Source organism: Equus asinus, chromosome 17 (assembly GCF_041296235.1).
Source record: "Equus asinus isolate D_3611 breed Donkey chromosome 17, EquAss-T2T_v2, whole genome shotgun sequence".
Taxonomy (NCBI): domain Eukaryota; kingdom Metazoa; phylum Chordata; class Mammalia; order Perissodactyla; family Equidae; genus Equus; species Equus asinus.
The window spans coordinates 37,415,460-37,437,527 of record NC_091806.1 but is presented as its reverse complement, the minus strand read 5'-3'; the positions used below and the strand labels follow the sequence as shown (position 1 = coordinate 37,437,527).

At 41.4% G+C, this 22,068-nt stretch overlaps 2 protein-coding genes and 3 non-coding genes across 5 annotated transcripts; 1 reads left to right on the top strand and 4 right to left on the bottom strand.

Moving 5' to 3' along the window:
* Positions 1-658: 658 nt before the first annotated feature.
* On the bottom strand, positions 659-741 carry TRNAL-UAA (transfer RNA leucine (anticodon UAA)). The gene has a single exon. It is a non-coding gene; the product is annotated as a tRNA-Leu (tRNA).
* Positions 742-1,092: 351 nt separating this feature from the next.
* On the bottom strand, positions 1,093-1,178 carry TRNAR-UCU (transfer RNA arginine (anticodon UCU)). Its single transcript is given in 2 exon segments — positions 1,093-1,128; positions 1,142-1,178. It is a non-coding gene; the product is annotated as a tRNA-Arg (tRNA).
* Positions 1,179-1,467: 289 nt separating this feature from the next.
* On the top strand, positions 1,468-1,540 carry TRNAV-UAC (transfer RNA valine (anticodon UAC)). The gene has a single exon. It is a non-coding gene; the product is annotated as a tRNA-Val (tRNA).
* Positions 1,541-8,435: 6,895 nt separating this feature from the next.
* Positions 8,436-9,371, bottom strand: LOC106844368 (olfactory receptor 4D9-like). Its single transcript, XM_044750358.1, has one exon. The coding sequence runs from the start codon at positions 9,369-9,371 to the stop codon at positions 8,436-8,438; it is 936 nt and encodes a 311-aa protein (XP_044606293.1).
* An 8,594-nt stretch (positions 9,372-17,965) lies between these two features.
* Positions 17,966-18,901, bottom strand: LOC106844369 (olfactory receptor 4D9). The gene has a single exon (XM_014861771.3). The coding sequence runs from the start codon at positions 18,899-18,901 to the stop codon at positions 17,966-17,968; it is 936 nt and encodes a 311-aa protein (XP_014717257.3).
* Positions 18,902-22,068: the final 3,167 nt, after the last annotated feature.

Here is a 22,068-nt window from a genome sequence, read left to right as displayed (position 1 = left end):
AACATACCTGTCAAGGTGAATGATTTCCATAATCAAATAGAATAAGTGTGTCCGGAAAAAGTTCTATGCTACTCTGTTGTGCCACCGGGTTTTATTTTCTTCATAGCGCTCACTGCCATCTGAAATTCTATTTATTTGCTTGTTTATAAATCATCTTGTCATTCTGTCACATAACTGCCACCGGGCAGTAACCATGTTGGTAAGGACCTCGTCTTCTCTTTTGTTGCTATTTTTTCTTTAGTTTGCTTTTTTTAAAAAAAATTTCTCAATGCCACAACCTCAGCGTTTAGAACAGTGCTTGGCACATAGCAGGCTCTTAAGAAATAACCGTCGACTAATTACAAGGAGTGAACGTTTTTACCGCACAGTGTGCCTCCGGCTCCCTGGCCCACAATGTAGTATAGATTCACGCAGGTGTTTTCCTTCTACTTTCAAACCATCAATTCTGAAGTTTTTGCTACACTTTATATGCCTGACAAAAAGACATTAACTTTCAGATTAAAATGTTTCCACTTAACCATTTAGGCTGTTCTGGCTACTCTCGTCTGGATGACTAAGATTGCAAAACAGACAGAGACTCAACTCAGACAGTTCACCACCTTCAAATTCTCAGGAACTTGCAAACAATGGATTCCGACTGGAAAAGCAGTTACATTTTTACCAGAAGTGGGGTTCGAACCCACGAGGATATAAATCCATTGGATCTTAAGTCCAACGCCTTAACCACTCGGCCATTCTGGTACCTGACATGCCAGTGTCTATTTTTAGACAACCTGGACAATACTGCGCTACTGAAAAATTTCAGAACAATTTAAAATTTTTATTTCTAATGTAAAAGAACAACATGAAGGGAAAAAAAAAAAACACCTCAATAACTTTTATCACAGCCTTCTAACTTCATCTCCAGTCGCCAGAAAATCGGGAGCCACGTGAAAGTGATTGAGAAGACAGAAGTAGCAGGATTCCTAACATCTTCACGCGTGAGGACATTTCGGAGAAATGAAGTGAGTTTCTTTCCTTTCCATACTTGGGCGAGTCAGACTGGGAATTTTAAATGGGCAAAGTGATGTTTTTCCTTTTTAATCAAAAAAGCGACTCTGGTGGGACTCGAACCCACAACCTTTGAATGCCTCCATTTGTCTAGAAGTCCAATGCGCTATCCATTGCGCCACAGAGCCCGATGTCAGCGACCCTTCTGCGCTGCTTACATCAAGGCAGGAGCGGAGTCCGCCCGGGGACACTCGCCGGCGGGTCAGGCTGCACTTTCTTTCTCTAAGAAACGGTGGAGCCGGTCTCGCCACGGAGAGGCGGGGATGGGAGTTAGGCTTGAAAGTCTCAAATCCTTCGGAAAGTTTCTCTCCGTGAGCGATCGCCGGGCATCAACTCTCAACCTCATTCCACATCCGAAAGAAGAAAAAAGCGTCTTTGTGTGGAGTTATTGCAGCCTAGCGACCCACTGGAACACGCGGTTCCATAGTGTAGCGGTTAGCACATCTGCTTTACACGCAGAAGGTCCTGGGTTCGAGCCCCAGTGGAACCACGAGGCGGGATTTAAGTTCCCTAAGGGTACTGGTAACCTTTTAGGGTCAGGTTTCATTTTGCCAGACGAATCTCGGGCTTTGCTCTAGCACGCTGGAGACGGTGCGGCGTCGCTCGGGACTCCGCAGCTCGCCACGCCCTGCTGCGCATGTCCGACTTCTCTGAGCCCCCGGCAGGTCGGCCGCCGAGGCTGCCCCCGCGTGGCGCCTCTCGGGAGGTGCAGGCGGCCCCGCCCGACTCAGGGCCCTCGCGCCGCTGCGCCTGCGCGGTCCGGACTGCCGCGCTGGTCCGCCTCCCGGGGCCTGGGCGGGGCTCCTGGGCTCACCTGCTCCCTCCTGAACCCTGCCTGGGCTGTCTTTAAGCGTTGCTGCCGCCGCTCAGTGGAGGGGTATTCCGAACGCCACCTCCCTCCTTTGTTGATTAAGTCCAGGTCCACTGACCTCATGCTTTATTTACTTAAATGCTTTTTGAAAAGTTGTTTGCTCATGGTAAAGAATTCAAACAGACCCACAGGTTTTACAGTGATGTCTCCTTCTGAGTAAGATTTTCTTGACCAAACTCAAGCCGGGCTCCTCTGAGCCCTCCTCTCAAATAGACCTGTTAACCTCGGCCTATAAAGACTTGAACAAACAATAACACTAATCTAGTTTCTAGCGTCTCAAGGCAGCATCCCTAAAATGATCCCAGCCCCGCTTACAGTGCCGCCCTGAGAAAACTGAAGGCTGCCGAAAAAATTTACTGTTGGGTCCAGCCAACACCTGAAGGCAGGGCGCCATCTCCCAAACTCTATGGGAAGGTAAGAGCCTAACTTCCATAAGCGTTAAGAGCCAGTGAGCAAACCCAGATGGGTTTCACACGGACCAACGCCCCCTTTCTTGATTTTTGGGATTTTTCACTTCCCTGACTCAACTGAGCCCCCGTCACTCCTGTCCCTGCTCTCTGTCTCCCTTTAAAATGTCCTGTCACTCTGTACAAATCGGAGTTAAGTTCAGTTCACGCTGGACTCTTCCCTATTGAATAGTATATTACTGATCGAAATCTGTGCTTACCACTTCAGCTGGTGTCCAGGTTTGTTTATCTTTGATGCCTCCTGTCTTTCAACCCCTAAAGTTTTTTTTGTGACCCTCCAGAGATATTCTATGCATTCACCAGTGTAGATGTACATTTCCTTTATAAACCATTTATGATTTTTGTACAAAGGGTAGCATATGCCATAGGTACTGCTTCCCTCACCCCAACAATATTCTGGAAATATTTCTTTCATTCATGGGCCTGCAAATTGTATACCCACTTAGGAAAAGAGTTTAGAAGTTTTTTATAAAAGTAAAGACACTTGACCCAGCAATCCTATTTCTAGGTATTTACCGAGGAGAAATGAAAGCACACATTTACACAAATACCTGTGTATAAATGTTCATCGCAACTCTAGTCATAATCTCCAAAAATTGGACACAAACCAAATGTCCTCAATTGGTGAAAAAATATGCAAATGCTGGGACAGCCATACAACTGAATACTATTCATCAAGAAAAAGGGGTGAATTTCTGATATATGTAACATCACAACATGGATTAGTTTCAAAAGCACTACGCTGAGTGAAATAAGCCATATACGAAAGGTCACTTACATATGATCGCATTTTTATGACTTTCTGGAAAAGGGAAACTACAGAGACAGAAGACAGATCAGCAACTCCATTCTGGAAGCCTGAGTAGGATTGGATGCGATGCTGCAAGATCTCACATGGCTGAGCCCATTTTCCTTGCAGATGAAGAGGGCAGGGTGGGAGAAAAGTGTTTACTACAAAGCGACATGAAGAAACTTTTTGAGGTGATGGAAACATTCTATATCTTGATTATAGTGGTGGTTACATGACTTTATATATTTGTCAAATCTCATAAAACTATACACCTTAGAAGGATGAATCTCACCGTGTATAAACTTTACCACAATAAAGAAGCAAACAAAAAAGGTAGGATTTATAGCATGTTGCAGGCTCTCAATAGTGAAAAACATAAGAAGAATAGGTAAATAGACAAATAAGTGCTTGTTGATGGAATTATGGAATGAAGTGGGAACTGGTTTCAGATTGAAATCAAAAACAGTTGTACAGGAGCATAATTTTGTGGATAATTTTGTTGGGTTTTTTCCCCCATTTCTTGGGGATATTTGCACAGTATAAACTGGGCGCTATATCAAGCTAAGTCACAGAAAAATCAAACCTCAAGAGGCTTTCTTCTTAGAGAGGAGGTCTCTATCCCATTGTGTTTAAAGATGCAGAAAAACTATGTCTTTTGTAATTTTTAAGAAGAAAAACAACATTTCTGGGGATAAGGAGAAGACATACATTCAAGGCATCAGAAACTTTGCGTCATTGTCTGAAATATCCACGGGAAGTTAGAACTAAAAAGAGACTATTAAGTTGGAATTGTAAGGCAACTTAGTGGCTGCTCAGTCTAAGTGTAGACAGCAGAGTTTGGAGACAACTCTAGCCCCATCTTCATCTTGAGAATCAGTGTGAGCAGGAGGACATCAGGCGGGGTAGAAAGTGGAGGAAAGATAAAACACAGAGAAAAGACAAGGATGGAGGGAAGAGAGAGAGAAAGAGCCAGAGTTAGAGACTGAAGCAAAAGAAGAAGGAGAAGAGAAGGAGCAGGAGAAGAAGGAAAGAGACGTCATCATGAAGGGAGATGTCGTGTGTCCTCTGCAATTTCTTCAAGTGTCACTCATTGGTACCAGTGTAATAACTTGCCCTGCTTCCCCAACCTACCTCTGAGTTTTGCTCTTAGGGATGCCCTCCTTTTTGACAAGTTGTACATTTAAAAGTATATTGAAAAATCACCTCTTTAAACTGGCCTAGTGCATTTTTCCATGTCTTTAGCAAAAGGTGCATGTTGCCTTTGACTTCAGTTCTTCCTCAAAGACGCATGGTTTTACAATGTGATTTCTCGAGGCCAAGGGATTGGTTCCACCTATGGTGCTGATGAAGACGTGAAGGCCTTCGGTTCTTGGGAGCCTCACCTTCATCTATTTTTTTAGACTTTCAGACTTGCTGGAACCTCCTGGTTTATTCAGAGAAGTCCACTGACCTTCAGGATCTTTTTAGTGGCTATTATATGTTCCCTGAGGGTTGACCTTGGACAGATCCAGTAAAGGGGAGAGCTTGAGGTACGATGCTTCATATTAGTGGGACTAAGGGTATGATAACTGGAAGTGATGGCCTGGGGGCTTCATGCAGTCCAAGCAGAGAGTACATCCTAGCCCAGTGGCTCTCAAACTGTTTTCACTGAGTCACATGCAAATAAATACGTTATTTACATCAAGATCACAATACCCATGTATATATCTGAAATAAAGCTTTCACGAAACAATACTTTTTTATTATTTGGAGAATTCTGTGATTTTTTTCTGTTCTATCCTAGACTATTCTATTGGACTAAAAAAAATTGCGTGTCCTGACCTACTAATGACATCACAGCCCTTAGAGTTTCAGGATCTGCAGTTTGAAAAATACTGACCTAGAGGAGTGTTTTTCGAAGCGTAGTGATACACAGACCACCTATTTCAGACTCATGGGTGGGGGGCGTGGCGTGCTGGTTTAAAAGGTAGATTCCTGGTATCCATGAGAGAACTATTGAATCTCTTGGAGATGGTGCCTGTAATTTTGCATTTTAATGAAACCAGTAGGTGATCCTTATGTGCCCTGAGGTTTGGGAACTACCGACCCAATAGCCTACGGGGTGCCCTAGCAGAGGTTTCCAGCTCTCATCTGTGGAGCCCAAGAGGACTACACCAGGAGGACCTCAGAGAAACATCTCCAGAGCGCTCCTCTTGACCTGTGTCAGAGTTCATGTGGAAAGTTGCTTCCACTCCTAAGAAAACGATCTGACATTTTTGGGAGAAAAAATGAATGTGATATGGTTTTTAAGGCTTCCTCTCTGGAAATAAAATTTAAATTCTTGAAAGGCTGCTGAAGGGAGAAACACGGAAAAGGAATGGCTCCCTCTAGTGTTAAGGAAACGTTACAAAACATTTTGCTCAGCAGACGCTGCTCTTAATTCAAGAGGAGGTTCTTTAGAAATACAGCTTCCCAGTGTGAGAGATGTTGAACAATTTTGCAAAAACTTGAATATCCTGTATTAGAATTCATATGTTAAAAGATTGTTGTTCTCATCTCAAGATGTGCTCATCACCTTGAAGGAGAAGGAACACATTTTCATGGGAAATGAATTTTAATGTGTGTGTACTGCTTATCTTCAAAATACTGTAATCTTTCAGGAACCCCATAACCAATTAATTGTCTCAAAAGTAAGTGTGTGTGTGTGTGTGTGTGTGCATGTGCGTGCGTGTATCCTAGAATAGTCTCACAGTAAAAAGCATAGTATATATGTGTGTTTTAAAATTATCTATATGCTATATATTTTTTCTCTTACTAAGCAGTCTATATGCAAACACACATATGTATAGTCACAAAACACACATTTAGATATATATATATTTCTGAAAATAGTCTCTTCTGAGTCACAATTCATCATTGGCTTCTAGAAAGTAGAAACTAAATGCTAAAAAAAGGTATAAGGAAGGGAAGTTTAATTTTTAAGAAAAGTGTGACTTTTTTTTGTAATAAAAAAGTGACTTACAAGGAGGAAAATATCTGCTACTGTTGACAGATAAAGGAACATACTAGTTATGGCAGAATGTGATTCCGTGCTCTTTGGTTCAAAGGGAAGTTTGAATTGTTCTTGACATTTTTGTTCCATGGGTAATTAGATACAAAATTCAAGGCTGAAGTCAGAAGTGTGGTGAAGGATTTTAATTCTAGGCAGGAAGTAACAACCACCCAAAAGAAGCAAATGTAGATTTTTAAAAGATCTTCCAACTTTAGTAAGGCATCCACGTGTCCAGGATCAGACATAAGCAAATGTGAGCTTTGTCAATAGTGTCTGCCTTGCTTTGCCTCAGCCACCCTGCAGGATCGTGCCATCCTTCTGTACCTGGGTCTCTCTGGCTACCTTTGACACCCTGGGCCTGGACTTACACCCTCACGTCCACCCACCACAGCTTTCCTGTTTTACATCTCCTCCACTCCGGCTGACACCTGGTGCCTTCGACTAGTCATCTAGACCATCTGAAATTAATCCCTAGAGAGGTATTTCTGAGAAAGGACTAGAGATATCCCCATCAGTTCCACCACCAAAATGCTACAGCCTTCAGAAATGTATTGTGTATTGCAGTACTTCACAATGTGTTGTGAAGTGATGACATTGTATCCAGCTTGTGCCCCAGGAACTGTGTGGAAGTTGTGAAATATCCCAAGAACAAGAATTTCAGGCCAGCACCAAGGGAGAAACAGCACGTAGTGATAGATCTGGTTGGGATGTGCTATATTTTGGAGGAGGTTTTCCTTGTTTATATTTCTCTCCTGAGTCACACTATGCATATGGCTCTTTACTTCTCTTCCATCAGTCCAGCCACTTGTACCTTGGAGATTGCATGAGAGATAAGACTGGGATGTTCCAGGCCAATCAGTGTATCCAGTCAAAATTTCAGTTGACTTCTAATTTCGTTCATTTGTTTCACAAATTAATAGGTTGCCAGGAGATCAACTGGAATTTAACATTGTTTTCTGTTCTCTTAAAGAAGGGGTGCTAAAGAACATGCTAGGAAGAAAAATGAGGACAAATTTGGAATGGGCCAATTTGTGATTTTTTAGATAATCAGTTCCCGAAAATAATGGAAAGTCAGTTTATTCTTAAGCCTTTGCTTCTTGTGGACATGTGAGTCAGGCACATTCTAGTGATGCAGGCAGGATAGGATTCCTTTCTCTCTGGAGGGATGGTCAGGAACAAATGACTGTAAATGATGTTGAAATTCTCAGAGGGACTCAAAGACCTAAAGTACTCCTTGGTTAGGTGAAGACAACCAAGTGCCTTTTATAACACTACAGTGGAAGAGAAATTTTTATGGACTGGCTTGTTTCCGATGTGATCAATTCCTATAGGAGGCATCAGGAATAGTAAAATGTACACTTAGCTGAAGGTCAGATATCTCAGATCTAGCCTTGCTTCTGCTGTTAATTAGCTAGGAAACCTTTGATAAAACATGAAAATTATCACAGCTTCTGCAAGGGAAACCCAGAAGCTTCCTTAGAAAAATGGAAGCCAGTTACTCCAAGGTTGGCGATGGAAAATGATTTCCACATAGGTAAGGGTGGCTGGAATTTTTAGCCCTGACTCCTGGTCCCTGGAGGTCATTATACTAATTATTGCTTGGGCTACACGTGGTACAGCCACAACTCAAGAACTGAGAGGTAGTTTCCTGTTAGACTTCATTTCTTCAACTGCAAAATGAAGTGTTGGGTAATATAAGCTTTAAAGTAACCCCCCTCCCCTTTTTTTCCCCAGGAAGACCAGCCCTGAGCTAACATCCACCACCAATCCTCCTCTTTTTGCTGAGGAAGATTGGCCCTGAGCTAACATCTGTGCCCATCTTCCTCTGTTTTATGTGTGGGATGCCTGCCACAGCATGGCTTGATGTGCAGTGTGTAGGTGGGCAACCAGGATCTGAACCAGCAAGCCCTGGACCACACCCTCCCCCCCCCCCCCCCCCGACCCCAACAAAGCAGAACGTGTGAACCTTACCACTAAGCCACCAAGAGGGCCCCTTTAAAGTCCCTTTAAGAGCTGACAATTTATGGATCTGAGACCCTAAGTTGCTGGCAACCTCACCATGAGAAAAATTACAGAGACAATTGTTTCAGGCCATCCTTATTAGAGGACTCTGCTGTAGGACAAGGGAAAACTTTGGTCTCTAGATGGTCCATTGGTTGGGATCTTCTATTGTGTTGTGAGAAAATATTTTTCAACTCTGACTTTCCAATCTGGCCTTCACAGCATCTATTCCTTTTCATAAGGTCCAAGTCTTCTCTTCAGTTTCCTCATGGCTGACTTCATCTCCTGGTTCCTTAGGGTGTATATCATGGGGTTCAGGACAGGGATGATGACAGTGAAGGTGATGGAGACAGCTCTGTCCATGGGGAGGGCAGTGAAGGGCCGGGCATAGACGTAAATACAGGGCACAAAGTGCAGGGTCACCACCGTGATGTGTGAGGTGCACGTGGAGATGGCCTTCCTCCTGCCCTCTCCAGCATGAGATCTCAGCATCATTAGAATGACTGTGTAGGACACAAGGAGGAAGATGAACCACAGTGTAGAGATCAAGCCATTATTGGAAATCATTAAGACTTCAAGAACAAAGGTGTCTGTACAGGCGAGTTTGAGGACCTGGGGGACATCACAATAGAAGCCATCAACAACATTAGGTCCACAGAAGGGGAGGGGTAGCAAAAGGGAAATCTGCACGATGGAGTGGACAAAGCCCCCAACCCAGGAGGCCACAATGAGGGCAGTGCATCTCCCCCTACTCATGATGGTCACGTAGTGCAGGGGCTTGGAGATGGCCATGTAGCGATCAAAGGCCATCACAGAGAGAGAAAAAATGTCTGCTCCACCGAGGAGGTGGAAGAAAAACATCTGTGTGATGCAACCGTTGAAGGAGATGGTCTTTCTCCTTGAAAGAAGGTCTGCTAGGACCTTCGGAGCAGTGATGGAGGAGAAGCAGATGTCCAAGACAGAGAGATTGCGGAGCAGGAAGTACATGGGGGTGTGAAGGCGAGGCTCACAGGTCACAGTGACCATGATGAGGAGGTTTCCCATCACTGTTGCTGTGTACACCAAAAATAAGAAGAGAAATAAGACCAAGCTCAGCTCTCGGGACTGGGTCAGTCCTTGAAAAAGAAATTCTTTCACTCTGGTGTAATTTCCCTGCTCCATTGGATCATGTTTCTTCTTTAACTACCTGGGGGAAAAAGGAAAATAGAAAACAGAAAGTATATCATTAAAAACAAAAGAATGTTGAGTTATGTGACTGGATTCCCTTGAGGGTTATTTTTTTTATGGTTATTTTCCTTTTGGGCAAGGAGGCCCACAATTCAGTAAGCTATCTCTGGTAGATGGTGTTTTCGGAGTTCTCTCAGACCAAACTAAAGAGTTGGTTTCCAACAGGTGTAATTGATCGAAGCACTGAAATCAGTACGTTATTAAATTTCTACTAAATTTTTTTATAATCGTACAGTTTTGTATATTCTATTTCTCTCTTGAAAAGTCACTGGATGCTCTGAGACATGAAGAGACTAGTTATATTTTTGTTTTTCAGTGAATACTCAAGTATCTAAACGTTAGGAAGTGGGAAACACACAGGGGAATAGTCTAAAACACAGTCTTTAGCTCTAATGGAAGCTTATGGTTTCTTCTCTCATTATCTTCCACAGTAGACAATCTGCTTGGCATTGTCTGGCCAAATTTTCATGATACCTGATCATTAGCACTAAGTTAAGGCAAGAAAATCCGCTCATGGTTTACTTCCCCCCGAGACGAATAGCTTTGCAGCAGCTAAGACAATTTGAGCTCATGACTGTTTCTTTCTTTTCTGTCTTCCTTCTTTTGGTGTCTTGTTCTCTTCTTTTTTCCATGGCTCAAGACTGAGACTTGACAACTGGTAGCTGTAGTCCTTGCTCCTCATAATGCTCTTAGCCAAGACTTTATCACCTAGGCCACTGGACCAATGGTTTTCTTTTCTTGGGCTTCCTCCCTTCTCATCACCTCCATTTGGATATTACTTCCTGTCACCTCATTATTGGTAAAGGCTTCAGTTTTGTGCAAAGTGCAAAGATTTTAGAATCAGTAGACCTGAATTTGAATACAGAGTTTGTCATTTAATTGTTAGGTGACTCTGAGCCTCACTTTATCATTGGTAAAAATGTGTATAATCGAGTTTGTTTCATAGGGTTGTGAAGCTTGAAGAGACTTGCTTAATTTATTTAAACTGAGTTTACCAAAGACCACTTTTCCCTCTCATATAGCACCAATTAACATTTTAGGACAATTAACAATATAGCATATTAATGCAAGATGTTAATAATAGGGGAAACTTTGGTGGTGGTGACGGGAAGAGGGAGTGTGTGGGAGCTCTCTGTACATTCTGTTTAACTTTTCTGTAAACCTAAAACTGCTCTAAGAAGTAAAATCTATTAATATTTAAGAAAGCAGATATACCAAAGGGTAAAACAAATTAAAACATTTACACTTTGTAAAGGAACATTTCTTTTTCAATTTTATTACCAAATTTCACTTCCCATAAATCTTAATTCAACATTTTTTCCTGCTTCCTACCATATCTTAGAGAGAACCTTTATAGTCTGTACTGCTTTGGGCATTGACAGGCATCTAGTTCTTGTCATTTTGCCAACTGCTTAAAATGAAATTGCTCTTTGCAGCTGTTTTTTTTTTTTTTAAATTGGCGTTGTTGAGGTGTAACTTTCAGACAATAAACTGTGCGTGTTTAAAGGGCATAATTTGATGAGTTTTGATGCATATATTCACCTGTGAAGCTGTCATCAGAATTAGGATAAGAAACGTCTCTGTCTACCCTCAAAAGCTTCCCTTTGCTCCTGAGAACTGCAGAATTCTTGGCACAAAACGCCTTCAGGCAAACCTCTGCAGCAAGAGATGTGCAAACTCCAGCAGGGCCTCTGGCAGCATAAAGCCATGTACTTGGGATGACCTCAGCCCCCTTAAAATGCCTCCCTGAGAAAGGGCAAAGCTGCCAGGAGAATTTACTTCCTGTTCCTTGTAGCCAACATCTGGGATAGGCCTCTGACCTCTCTTTCTGAGAGCATTTACTAAAAAGGGCTTGCAGTTGTGAATATGTGTCTCTTGCAACTCATAAGCATCTTTCTCAAGGACCTGAGAGTTGTTCCTTTGAATGTAATCATCAGGAAAGATAGAGCCTCTGTCTCCCGGTCTCTGCGGGAGGATAGATTCTTAACTTCCATCACTACCAGCTAGTGGACACAACAGGCCTAGTCACGTTGACATTGACCAAATCTTTGCAATTTTTCACTTCTCTGGCTGTACTGAGCCCCAGCTTGTCCTCTTTCTTCATTCTTCCTTTAGAATGCCCAGTCACTTCTGTGCATACTAGAATGGAACTCAACTCTTTCCCAACTATCAATAGCTACTGAATACAGTCATTTTCATGTCTTTAACTCATGTCCAGCTGTGTTTATCTTTGACACGCCTTTGTACTCCTTCCGTCCACATCCTGTCCATGTTGAAGGCACTTCTGTTCCTGCTGTGAACTATTGTGTTCTCTGGATCCCTCTGCACTTTGTTTCTCATTCCCTCCTCATAACAGAACTTCTGCCTCACTAGCTTTTCTCCTGTTCTCATTCCTTTGAAGCTCAAGCAAGACAAAGCTAATTTTCTAGGCTTACTCTCAACGATCTATGGATCCATCAATAACTCTCAGAGGATTTCATTGCCTTCAAACATTTTTAATTTTTAAAAGGGCCAGATATTTTCTTCAGAGTAAATATTTAGAAATACTCTTAAATAAAAGTATCAGAACACATGTAGTTTTTTTAGATAATGTGCGGAGGATTTTGCTTTGTTTTTACTTTGAACTATGGTAGGAAGTAATGTGGCACAGAGAAAAGCTCCCTGCCAGCTTGGGAGATATAAGCTTCGATGCCTTCATGGAACAACAGTGGAATCTTCAAAGGCATCAAACTCCAGGAGGTTCAGTATTTTCATTAGTGAAATGGGAGCACTGACTGCCTCAAGTCCTGTGGAAGGTGGGCAATGTCTGCACTGCACGTAAACAATATTAAATAGATCCATCAATCTGGATGATTTCTAGGTCTTTGGGGCTTTAATTGTCAATTGTTTTAAATAATATTGCCCAATTACTTTGTGACTAGTCTAAGATTGTGTTCTGTTCATTGTCCACCAACAGTTAAATCTCCGTTAACTACAAGCCTCAATTGTTTCTTGATATTTTACTGCAAGCTTATTAATGGTGGCAAGGAAAACTGTAAGAATTTCCAGGGGCAGTTTGTTGTAGTGGTTAAAGAATGGGCTTTGAAACCCAAATGCAGTGAAGTTCTGTGCACACATTCATTGTGGAAGTGATCAAATCGCCAATTCAACTGAAAAATGCCCAAAATGGTGCTCTTCCGTGCACAAATTATACACACAACCGAGAATATAAAGGATGGAGAGTGGGAGGATAAATGGAATCTCTGTGTATGAGTGTCTGTTTGGAACAAAGAAGAAGAAAACAGAGAGGTTTGTTTAGAAGTTTGTTTTCGTTTGTTTTTGGCTAGAGCAAACTCCAGCACTTCTTCAGAAATGTACCCAGGTAAACCCATTCTAATAAAACAAGCTGCATGAATTTCATAGAGTCCTCAGCCTCAGGGATTCCCCCAACACAACTGTCCACCAAGCATGTGTTGCCCCATCTCTCTTAACAAGTTGACCCTCTTTCTATGCTTTTCAACTCAACTTCCTAATATTGAAGAGCTAATTATTCTGCTGTGCATCGCTGAAGTTTTTAGCTCAATATATATCATCCTTCACCTCTTAGGAACATTGTTAACATTCAAAAGATTTCTGAAATCCACAGTAATATTTTTAAATTGCTCATTCATGGGCACACATGCACAGACACACAACTAGACACCAAAAAGTTCTAATGTAACAAAATAACCTCACTTAACCTTCCAACTCCTAATTCCTATCCAAGAAGTAGGCTGGCCATTCGGTTGCATACACTGACCTTAGGAGTCATTAATTGTCAAGGACTATCCACTTTAAGGCAGACATGCATTTGAGGGTTGGTTGCTTCAGTATCTTCACTCCTACTGTCAGAGGCAAACGGCAGGCTCCAGGAATTACCTCTGTGTGGTGCCATGAGTCCCAGCCTCTCAGCTCCAGACCTGATAGAAGAATCACCAAAGGGCATTTTTTGGAAGCGATTATTGAACTTGAGTAGCCAGACTTTCCTATTGGGATGAAGCTCCCTTGCGTATTATTAAGAAGTCAAGCATGCACTGAAAGATGTGTGTACACATGCACGTTTTGGTTTTGAAATTATCCTAATGTAGAGAAGAAGATGGATCCTCATGGATCTTGTGCTTAGACCCCAGATATCTTTGCTTGAAGAGCTCATAGGGGACAAAAAAATTTGTCTCCTTAGGAGGTGGGAACTGAAGGAAAATGAATAGAGCTCCCACTGTTTCGGCCCACTCCATTTTTTTTTCTAGGCAGATGGCTTGTTTGTGGTCCTATTAAGATACCTAATCAGAAGCATCATAAAGACAGAAATGCATTTTCTACTGTTTTCCATCAAACTTCTCACATGAAGAGGGTATATAACCAGACAAAGGACGTGTTGGTACCATTCACTCATCAAGTATTTAATTGTGACATAGTGACGGGGCACCTCCATGTTCCAGGTCTGATGGTTCCAGAGATCCTAAAAGCAAAGAATTCCATTTCCCCACTTGTCTCATTCCCAGTGTCATCTTTGACATTGTCTCACCATGGATCTATGGATAGTGCCACTTGGATATATTGTACACTTGTAACTTAAAGTGTCTAAAATCAATCTGATCACTGTTATCATGAACTAAATACTTCCCTTTCTGTAGCTGGCACTGTCATTCTCCTTGTCACAAGGGCTCAGTATCTCTGAATCATTTCTGACACTCAGGCTCACCCACCTTCACCCTTTTTTGGTCTTCTATACCCTTCTTGAATGAATTACTTTTAGATTTCTTGCATAATTTTTCACAGTTTTTTCATAATTTTCATAGATTTTTCATAGTTTACTTGTTTACTTAGTTTACATAGTTTACTTCTAGAAATTGTTAGTCCCTGCCCTGATATCCACATTCTTGTGCAATTCCCTCCTCTCATGTGTAGACTGGACTTAGTGACTTGCTTCTAATGAAGACAATACAACAAAATGGATAAGATGTTATGTCCAAGATGAGATTATAAGACTATGAATTCTATCCTGCTGACACACTCTCTTTTGCTTTGATGGCTCCCTCTGATGTAGTAAGCTGCCATGTGGGAAAGACTCATAAGACTAGAGCCTGAGGAGGGCCTCCAGCCAACAACCAGTAAGAAACTGAACCCTCAGTCCAGTAGCTCATGGTTCTAGCCAACAATCACTTGAGTGAGGTTGGAAGTGAGTCCTTCCCTGGTTGAACCTTCATATGACACTGCAGCTCCCAGCTGACACGTTGACATAGCCTTGTGAGAGACCCTGAAGCAGAAGACTTGGCTAAGCCTCGCCTGATTCCTAACCCACACAAACTGTGACTTAAGAAATATGTGTTGTTTTAAGCCACTAAGTTTTGGGCTAATATGTTATGCAGCAATAGATCACTAATACAGTACTAAACTAATAGTTTGCTTTCTTGAATAAGAGCTATGTGGACAACATTCTCTTTCAGACTTGAAAGACAAGTCATGCAAAGAATAATAACAACAAAACTCTGCATATCCTTCTATGGTAGTGTTTTCTGACTGAAATTTCATGGATCCTTAAACATAGTTCCAGGAGTGCTGACCATCTTAATGTTTTAGAAATTAAGCTGCTACAGTCTGAACCTTCTTTGCATTTCTTGAAGAAGGTCAGAGTGGCAGGATCACTCCTAAACCAGCCAGTTTGTGTGCATAGATACATTTATTTGCTTATGAAAAATATTGTGTAAGTTTAATATCAACCTTCCTCATATAGTAAAATATTACAGATGGTAGGACCAAATATATGCATAGCTAGAATCAGCTTAATATCTAATAGTTCCCTAGCAAAATGTCGCTACATGGAGAGAAATATAGATTAATCCAAATAGTTATTTGGTGTCATGTTGAAAGAGAGGTAAATTTAGTGGTGTTCTCTGAATTCCATTGCTTTTCCTCACCGTGTTTGATCATGTTGTTTTGCATGTGTTAACAGTCCAAGACAGTTTCCTGGGCAGCTTTTGCTGGGTTTCTGTCCTTTGTGGGTCCTACACTTGGGGACATAAACTCTAATTGTACAGAATTTTGGTTATTTAAATTCTGCTCAGTCACAAAGGTTTTGCTTGAGGTAGAGTCAACAGAGATGTAAGAAAAAAAGGACATCATTATGAAAAAGTAGGGAGGGTCTGAAGAACAATGATGCCAGAGCAAGATGGAGCCAGGTAGCAAATGGTCATTTGGTCTGCAGATGGATCCAGCTGGAGGCAAATGTATGTCTTTATTGTAATTTTAATGCTTGGGGAAGCATGTCCAAGATTGGAAAATAATTCAGAACATTTTTGATTGATAGGAATAGAAAAAAAACACAATGAAAAGAACGGTCATCAAAGAAGCCATTCATCTCTACAGAGGAGCTTCTGTATTAATAAACCATTTGTTTACAACTAGCCTATGGAAACTATGGGGGACAAGTGAGGGTTGTCTTCTTGGTCAGTCTTCTTTGGGTACTCTCTTGTAGAGTTCTATATTTTGGAAACTGACCTTCTAGTCTACTGTCATCCTAGTCCCGAGGCTTACCTTGATCTCATTTCTCTTCCTTTAAATTATTTCCCTTCCCCCTAATTCCTTCATTTCAGTTTGGTTCTCTGTGAATTCCAAGAGGCCAGTAGTACTTCCAGCAAGCATTTCTATGTATTAAAAGAATATTTTAGGAGACAAAGTCTTATTCCTTGTAATCTAATCCAATAGTAATTTCCTAGTAATGAGTCCTATATGTGGAAAAGATTTATAGAGTTCATTGTTTTCCTGTTCTCCTCCTGTTTCTGTGGAAAGAGCAGGATTACATTCTCCAGATTCCCTTGCAGTTAATTGGGGCCATATGACTAAGAGATGGCAGGTGGAATGTGGTCAAAAGTGATACGCACTACCTTCAGGACTGGCCCATAACCATCCTTCCCTTCTCCCCATAATTCTTAATCCTCTCTCCTTTCCTCCATTTGCCGAATAAATGGAGAGGATTCTGAGGCTCTACAGCGAGGTGGAGTCCCAGATGGAAGCAACAGAAGCCTGTCTCTCTAAATGAGTACGTGGAATAGCTCTTTCTGAAGACCAGCATTGGCCTCTGACATGAGCAGGAAATAAACTTTTACTGTGGTTAACTCCTTCAGTTTCGAACTTTTTTGTCAGAACATTGATTTACTGTGATTAATACATGAGTGCCAGTTTCTATGGCTTGAGCTTTATCATAATGGGAGTCATTGTACAGTAAGGTCAATAGATTGCAGCAGAATACCAGGTAGATTGTTAGATAAACCATCTCTTAGCACCATTATCATTCCTTTCATTTCATAGAGACTAGCAAATTCTCAGATTCACTGATTAAACGCTCCTGCTTCTTATTATCTTTTCTTTACCTTGGTATGGATTGACAGGGAAGCATAAAGAAGTTGTGAGGTCTCTGAGTGCAGAAGCAATGAGGACCTCAAGAAAGAAATTTTAATTGTGGGATCTGATGTGATGGAGGTGACAGTTAATGCTATGGGGGTAATCATATTGTAATACACAAGTTTATCAAATCAACATGTTGTACACCTTAAACTTACACAACATTGCATGTCAATTATATCTCAACAAAACTGGAAAAAAAACTCCCAAGAAACAAAAAAACAGAAACAATGAGACATTTGGGCCTGTCCAGTCTATGATTGGGATAATCCTGCTCTCTAATGGGGAGTCAGTTGCTTCCCATGGGAGTGCTTAGCATCTGTGTTTGCTTAAGCCTTTCATGAATCCAGGTGAGCTGTCCACAGCCTCTACCCATCAGTGTTATTTTTTTTTCTGAATAGTCCCAATTACAGCATTACCTCCTTCTGCCAGGAGGAAACCATGGCCTTGGAGTGATTTGGGGATCCTCTGTCCCTAGTAGAAATCACAGATTTGCATTGCTCAGGAGACCACAGATGGAGTTTTTCTTTCCAAATGTCAAATACTGGTATTGACTCCATGAGTGTACTATTTCATGGCTACAACGAGCTCACTGTTGCACAAATATGGTACACTCTTACACCAGTCTCTCCCTCCGCAAATACTGACTTCTTTGCCTAGACTGTCCCTTTCTACCTTTTCCCCCTTGAAAAGGTCTCCTCACTGTCAAATGTCTTTTGAAGCTCTCAAGTAAAGTGCCTACAATATTTTCACTGCACTTTGTCCCTATCCTCTTAGAACATCTTGGAGTGTGCGTGTAGGACAGTGACTATCTTTAATCTTTCTGCAGCAGTCTGAATCCTACCTGTGTCAGGCACATAATATGTACTCTGTAAATATTTGTGGAATGAATAATTGAAAGCGAGTAGTGGAAGACATAATGGGTCTCACCTTAAAGCGGTATCACCCATGGGTCCCCAGCACATACTATAGGACCAGCCTCTTTTAGGACCCCATGGTATCCATAGATGCCCCTTTCTTCTTGGCTTTAAGGTGATCTCTGGACATTTTGAGGAAGTGAAATTTAACATCTATCTTTAAATTTCAGTGTTAGCACATCCTCATAGAATTTAAATCTTTTCTGAATGCCATAGTCGTTTCTTTAGTTTCCTCATGGCTGACTTCATTTCCTGATTTCTCAGGGTGTAGATCATAGGATTGAGCAAAGGAGAGATGACAGTGAAGGTGACAGAAATGGCAGTATCTGTGGGGAGGGCAGTGAAGGGCCGGGCATAGACATAGATGCAGGGCACAAAGTGCAGGGTCACCACAGTGATGTGTGAGGTGCAGGTGGAGATGGCTTTCCTCCTGCCCTCTCCAGTATGAGATCTCAGCATCCTCAGGATGACTGTGTAGGATATGAGGAGAAAGAAGAATATAAACCAACTGACCAATCCATTATTAGAGATCATCAGGAGCTCCAGAGTGAAGGTGTCAGTGCAGGCGAGTTTGAGCACCTGGGGGACATCACAGTAGAAAGTGGCAAGAACATTGGGTCCACAGAAGGGGAGGGGCAGCAATAGAGAAATTTGCACAATGGAGTGGACAAAGCCCCCCACCCAGGAGGCCACAACCAGGCTAGCGCATCGTCCCCTATTCATGATGGTCATATAATGGAGGGGTTTTGAGATGGCTATGTAGCGATCAAATGCCATCACAGAGAGAGAAAAAACATCCGCACCTCCCAGAAGGTGGAAGAAGAACATTTGAGTGACACAGCCACTGAAGGAGATGGTTTTTCTCTCTGACAGAAGATCAGCTAGGACCTTAGGCGCTGTGATGGAGGAAAAGCAGATGTCAAGAACAGATAGATTGCGGAGCAGGAAGTACATGGGAGTGTGAAGGTGAGCTTCGCAGGTAACTGTAACCATGATGAGGAGGTTTCCCATCAGAGTTGTCATGTACACCAAAAACAGGAAGACAAATAAGACCCAGCTCAGTTCTCGAGACTGGGTAATTCCCAGGAAAATAAATTCTTTCACTGTGGTATAATTTCCCTGCTCCATTGGGTCCCAGATCCTTTTTGAAGTATATCTCTGGAAGAAATAAAAGTGCAGTTAAAGAAAGTTTTATGAAATCTACTGTTGTCTTTTCTGTCACTTGAGTTTGGTGCTTTCCTGGGGAGGAAGTTCATCCTTTGTGCATGCGCCGTGCCTGCAATTCTGTATGCTTCCATTAGATGGAAGAGCACCCAGGTTTTTGACTCAGTCATCCAAACAGGTAGGTTCTATCACTGTGGCCACTGAAACACAGGTGACAGGTCCGTGAACCTATTCAATTGTACTTTTAATACAAAATATGACACAATAAAAAATAAGCATGAGTTTGATATGAAGAATTTTTCTTCACAAAAGACACCATTATGAGAATTAAAAGACACACTGCAAATGGGAGGATATTTACAATACATATACTAAGAAAAGCTTCAGGTCCAAAATATGTAAAGAATTTTACAAATCAGTAAAAAAAGATAGATGTTGAAAAAGAAAATGGCAAAAGACACTAACCAAAACTTTACCAAAGAGGATATTCGAATGCCAATTCAGCTTGATGAATTATCAGGGAAATGCAAATTAAAGTTATAGCAAGGAACTACTACCTATATACCAAAATGGCTAAACTGAAAAAGACAAAAAATATCAGGTGATGGTGAAGACGTGGAACAATTGGAATTCTCATAGCCTGCTGGTGGGTGTGTAAATCAGGAGAACCACTTTGCTGTCTGATTATATCTGCTAACGCCATTATCTATATCCATATCTATATCTATATATAACTTTCTAATCACCTATCTTAGGATGGATATATATATATATAGTTCATTCAATTGTACGTATTGATTTTTCTGAGGATATAGCTCCATCTTCAGAATAATCTATTTTACTCCTAGTAGGTATGTACATATGTACATATGTCATATCCACCAAGACATATCCTGGAATATTCGTAGCAGCACTGTTTGTAATTGTCTCAAACTGGAAATGACACAAATGCCCATCAACAGCAGAAAAGTTACATAGATTGTTAAATTGATACAATACCATAGAGCCATGGGAATGATCAACGTACGGTACGTGAAACAACATAAATGTCTCATAAACACAATGTAGAGTCTCATCCAGGCACAACAGAGTGTCCACCCACTTATTTTGTTCATATAAAGAACAAAAAGTATACAAAACTGAAGAGAATATGAGGGAGGCTTTTGAGGTGCTGATAATGTTCTGTTTCTTATTCTGGTTGCTTGTTACAAAAATATATTGCTTGTGTGAAAATTCATTGAGCCATACACTAATGTGCATTTTTCCGTATGTATGTATATTATCAGTCAGCAGAATGTTAAAAATAATGAACATGGTGATTATAACATTTTAATCTCATGTCTAAAGAATGACTTTCATCCAAGTGAGGTTTAATTGACGACCCACTTCATAACGGTTACTTTTATAGTTATATAGTTACAGCCTTTACCAGCTACAACTTGAGTTACCTTTTTATCTTTTTCTCACCTACAGACTTTAGGTCCTCCCGAATTCTTGTGTTAGGCAGGTTGCCTTCTGTCCACATGTAGTGTCTTCTCAGATTCTGATTTTCGTTTCTCTCTGTTTTCTTTATTTTGTTCTTTAAATCTCAGAAAAAAAATCCTTAAAAGACCATGTTTCCCCAAGCAGCACTCTCATTTTTGCTGACCTGGAAGAATAAGATGAGAGCCTCATTTCGGATTCCATGATCATCAGTTCGGATTCATCTCAGTCTCCTCGTCTTTGGTGTTTGTCAATGGCACAGAGTGATAAGAACACATGTTCAGAATAATGATTGTGGGAAATTTCAGGTCTCTAGCATCTCAGAAGTAAGAATTCCCTACACTATACTTACCATGGCTAGAAGGTGGAGAAATCACCCCTAAAGCACTGTTCAGTCAATCTAGAGTGTGGAAACAGATTTTAATGAATGACAGCAGTCCTCTCTAGAATCTTTCTTTTGGATATTGGACTGATAAGTGAATGGTTTTCAAATCTTCTGCTGAGGAAACCACTGCAACAAGCCTCATAGATTACGTGGTCACTTGTGCTCTCCCTTCCTCCTTTCTTTTCCTCTCCTGTTTCTCTTTACTTTTTCTCTTTTCTTTCCTTCTTTGCTTCCTTCTTCTAGATATTTCTATGACCGTATGAGGGTTCAGCAGAGAAACAGGATCAATAGGACATATATAGATATACAAAGTAAAATTATAATGAAGAGTTGACTCACGTGATTATGGAAGGTGAGAAATCCCATGATCTGCTGTCTGCAAGTTGGAGACCCAGGAAAGCTGGTGGTATAATTCAGTGCTAGTTTGATGGCCTGAGAACTAGGGAAGCCAGTCCGAGGGAAGGAGAAGATGAGATGAGATGTCCCAGCTCATGCAGTGAGGCAGGGAAAATGGGGCACCTTTCTCCTTCCTCCGCCTTTTGTTCTACTCAGACCCTCAGTGAATTGGATGATGTGTACCTTAATTAAGAAGGCAATTAATCTGCTTTACTGAGTCCATCGATTCAATTGCTAATCTCATCTGGAAACACTCTCACAGGCACACCCAGAAATAATGTTTAATCTGGGCACCCTGTCGCCTATCAAGTTGACACAAAATTAACCATCATAATGACATTGAGATGGTCTTTTTGAGTGAAAGGCGACTCAAACATAGATCTTTTCATCAGGAGGTTTACAGTTAAGACAATAAGAGTGTTGCAGGTGGTGGGGTCGGCAGAAAGAAAAGGGAAGAGGTACAAAATCATGAGGATGTATATGAAAATAGCCCCATTTGGGCATACGATGTTTGTAAACTCCATCCAGGAGGTGTGCTGAACAGTATCATATCTCACACTTGCATTTTGGATACACATGTGTGGATCATCTGGAGCAGTCAGGCAATTTGGATTTTACCACCTTCCTAGTTGGTGTGGCCTTGGGCAAATCACTCCATAATTGTACCAAACTCATGAGAAATACATGGGAGTTTCACAGGGAATGGCTTAGAGTCAGTTCTCAGCCTGCATCATTATAATTTATCTACCACATGAAAATAATGAGACCTACCTCATAGACAAGGTGCTTCTAAGGAGTAGATGAGATTGCATGTCTGTTTAGGAAACTGAAAGCACTGAGTATCTGATTTTGCCAATCTTATCAGCCC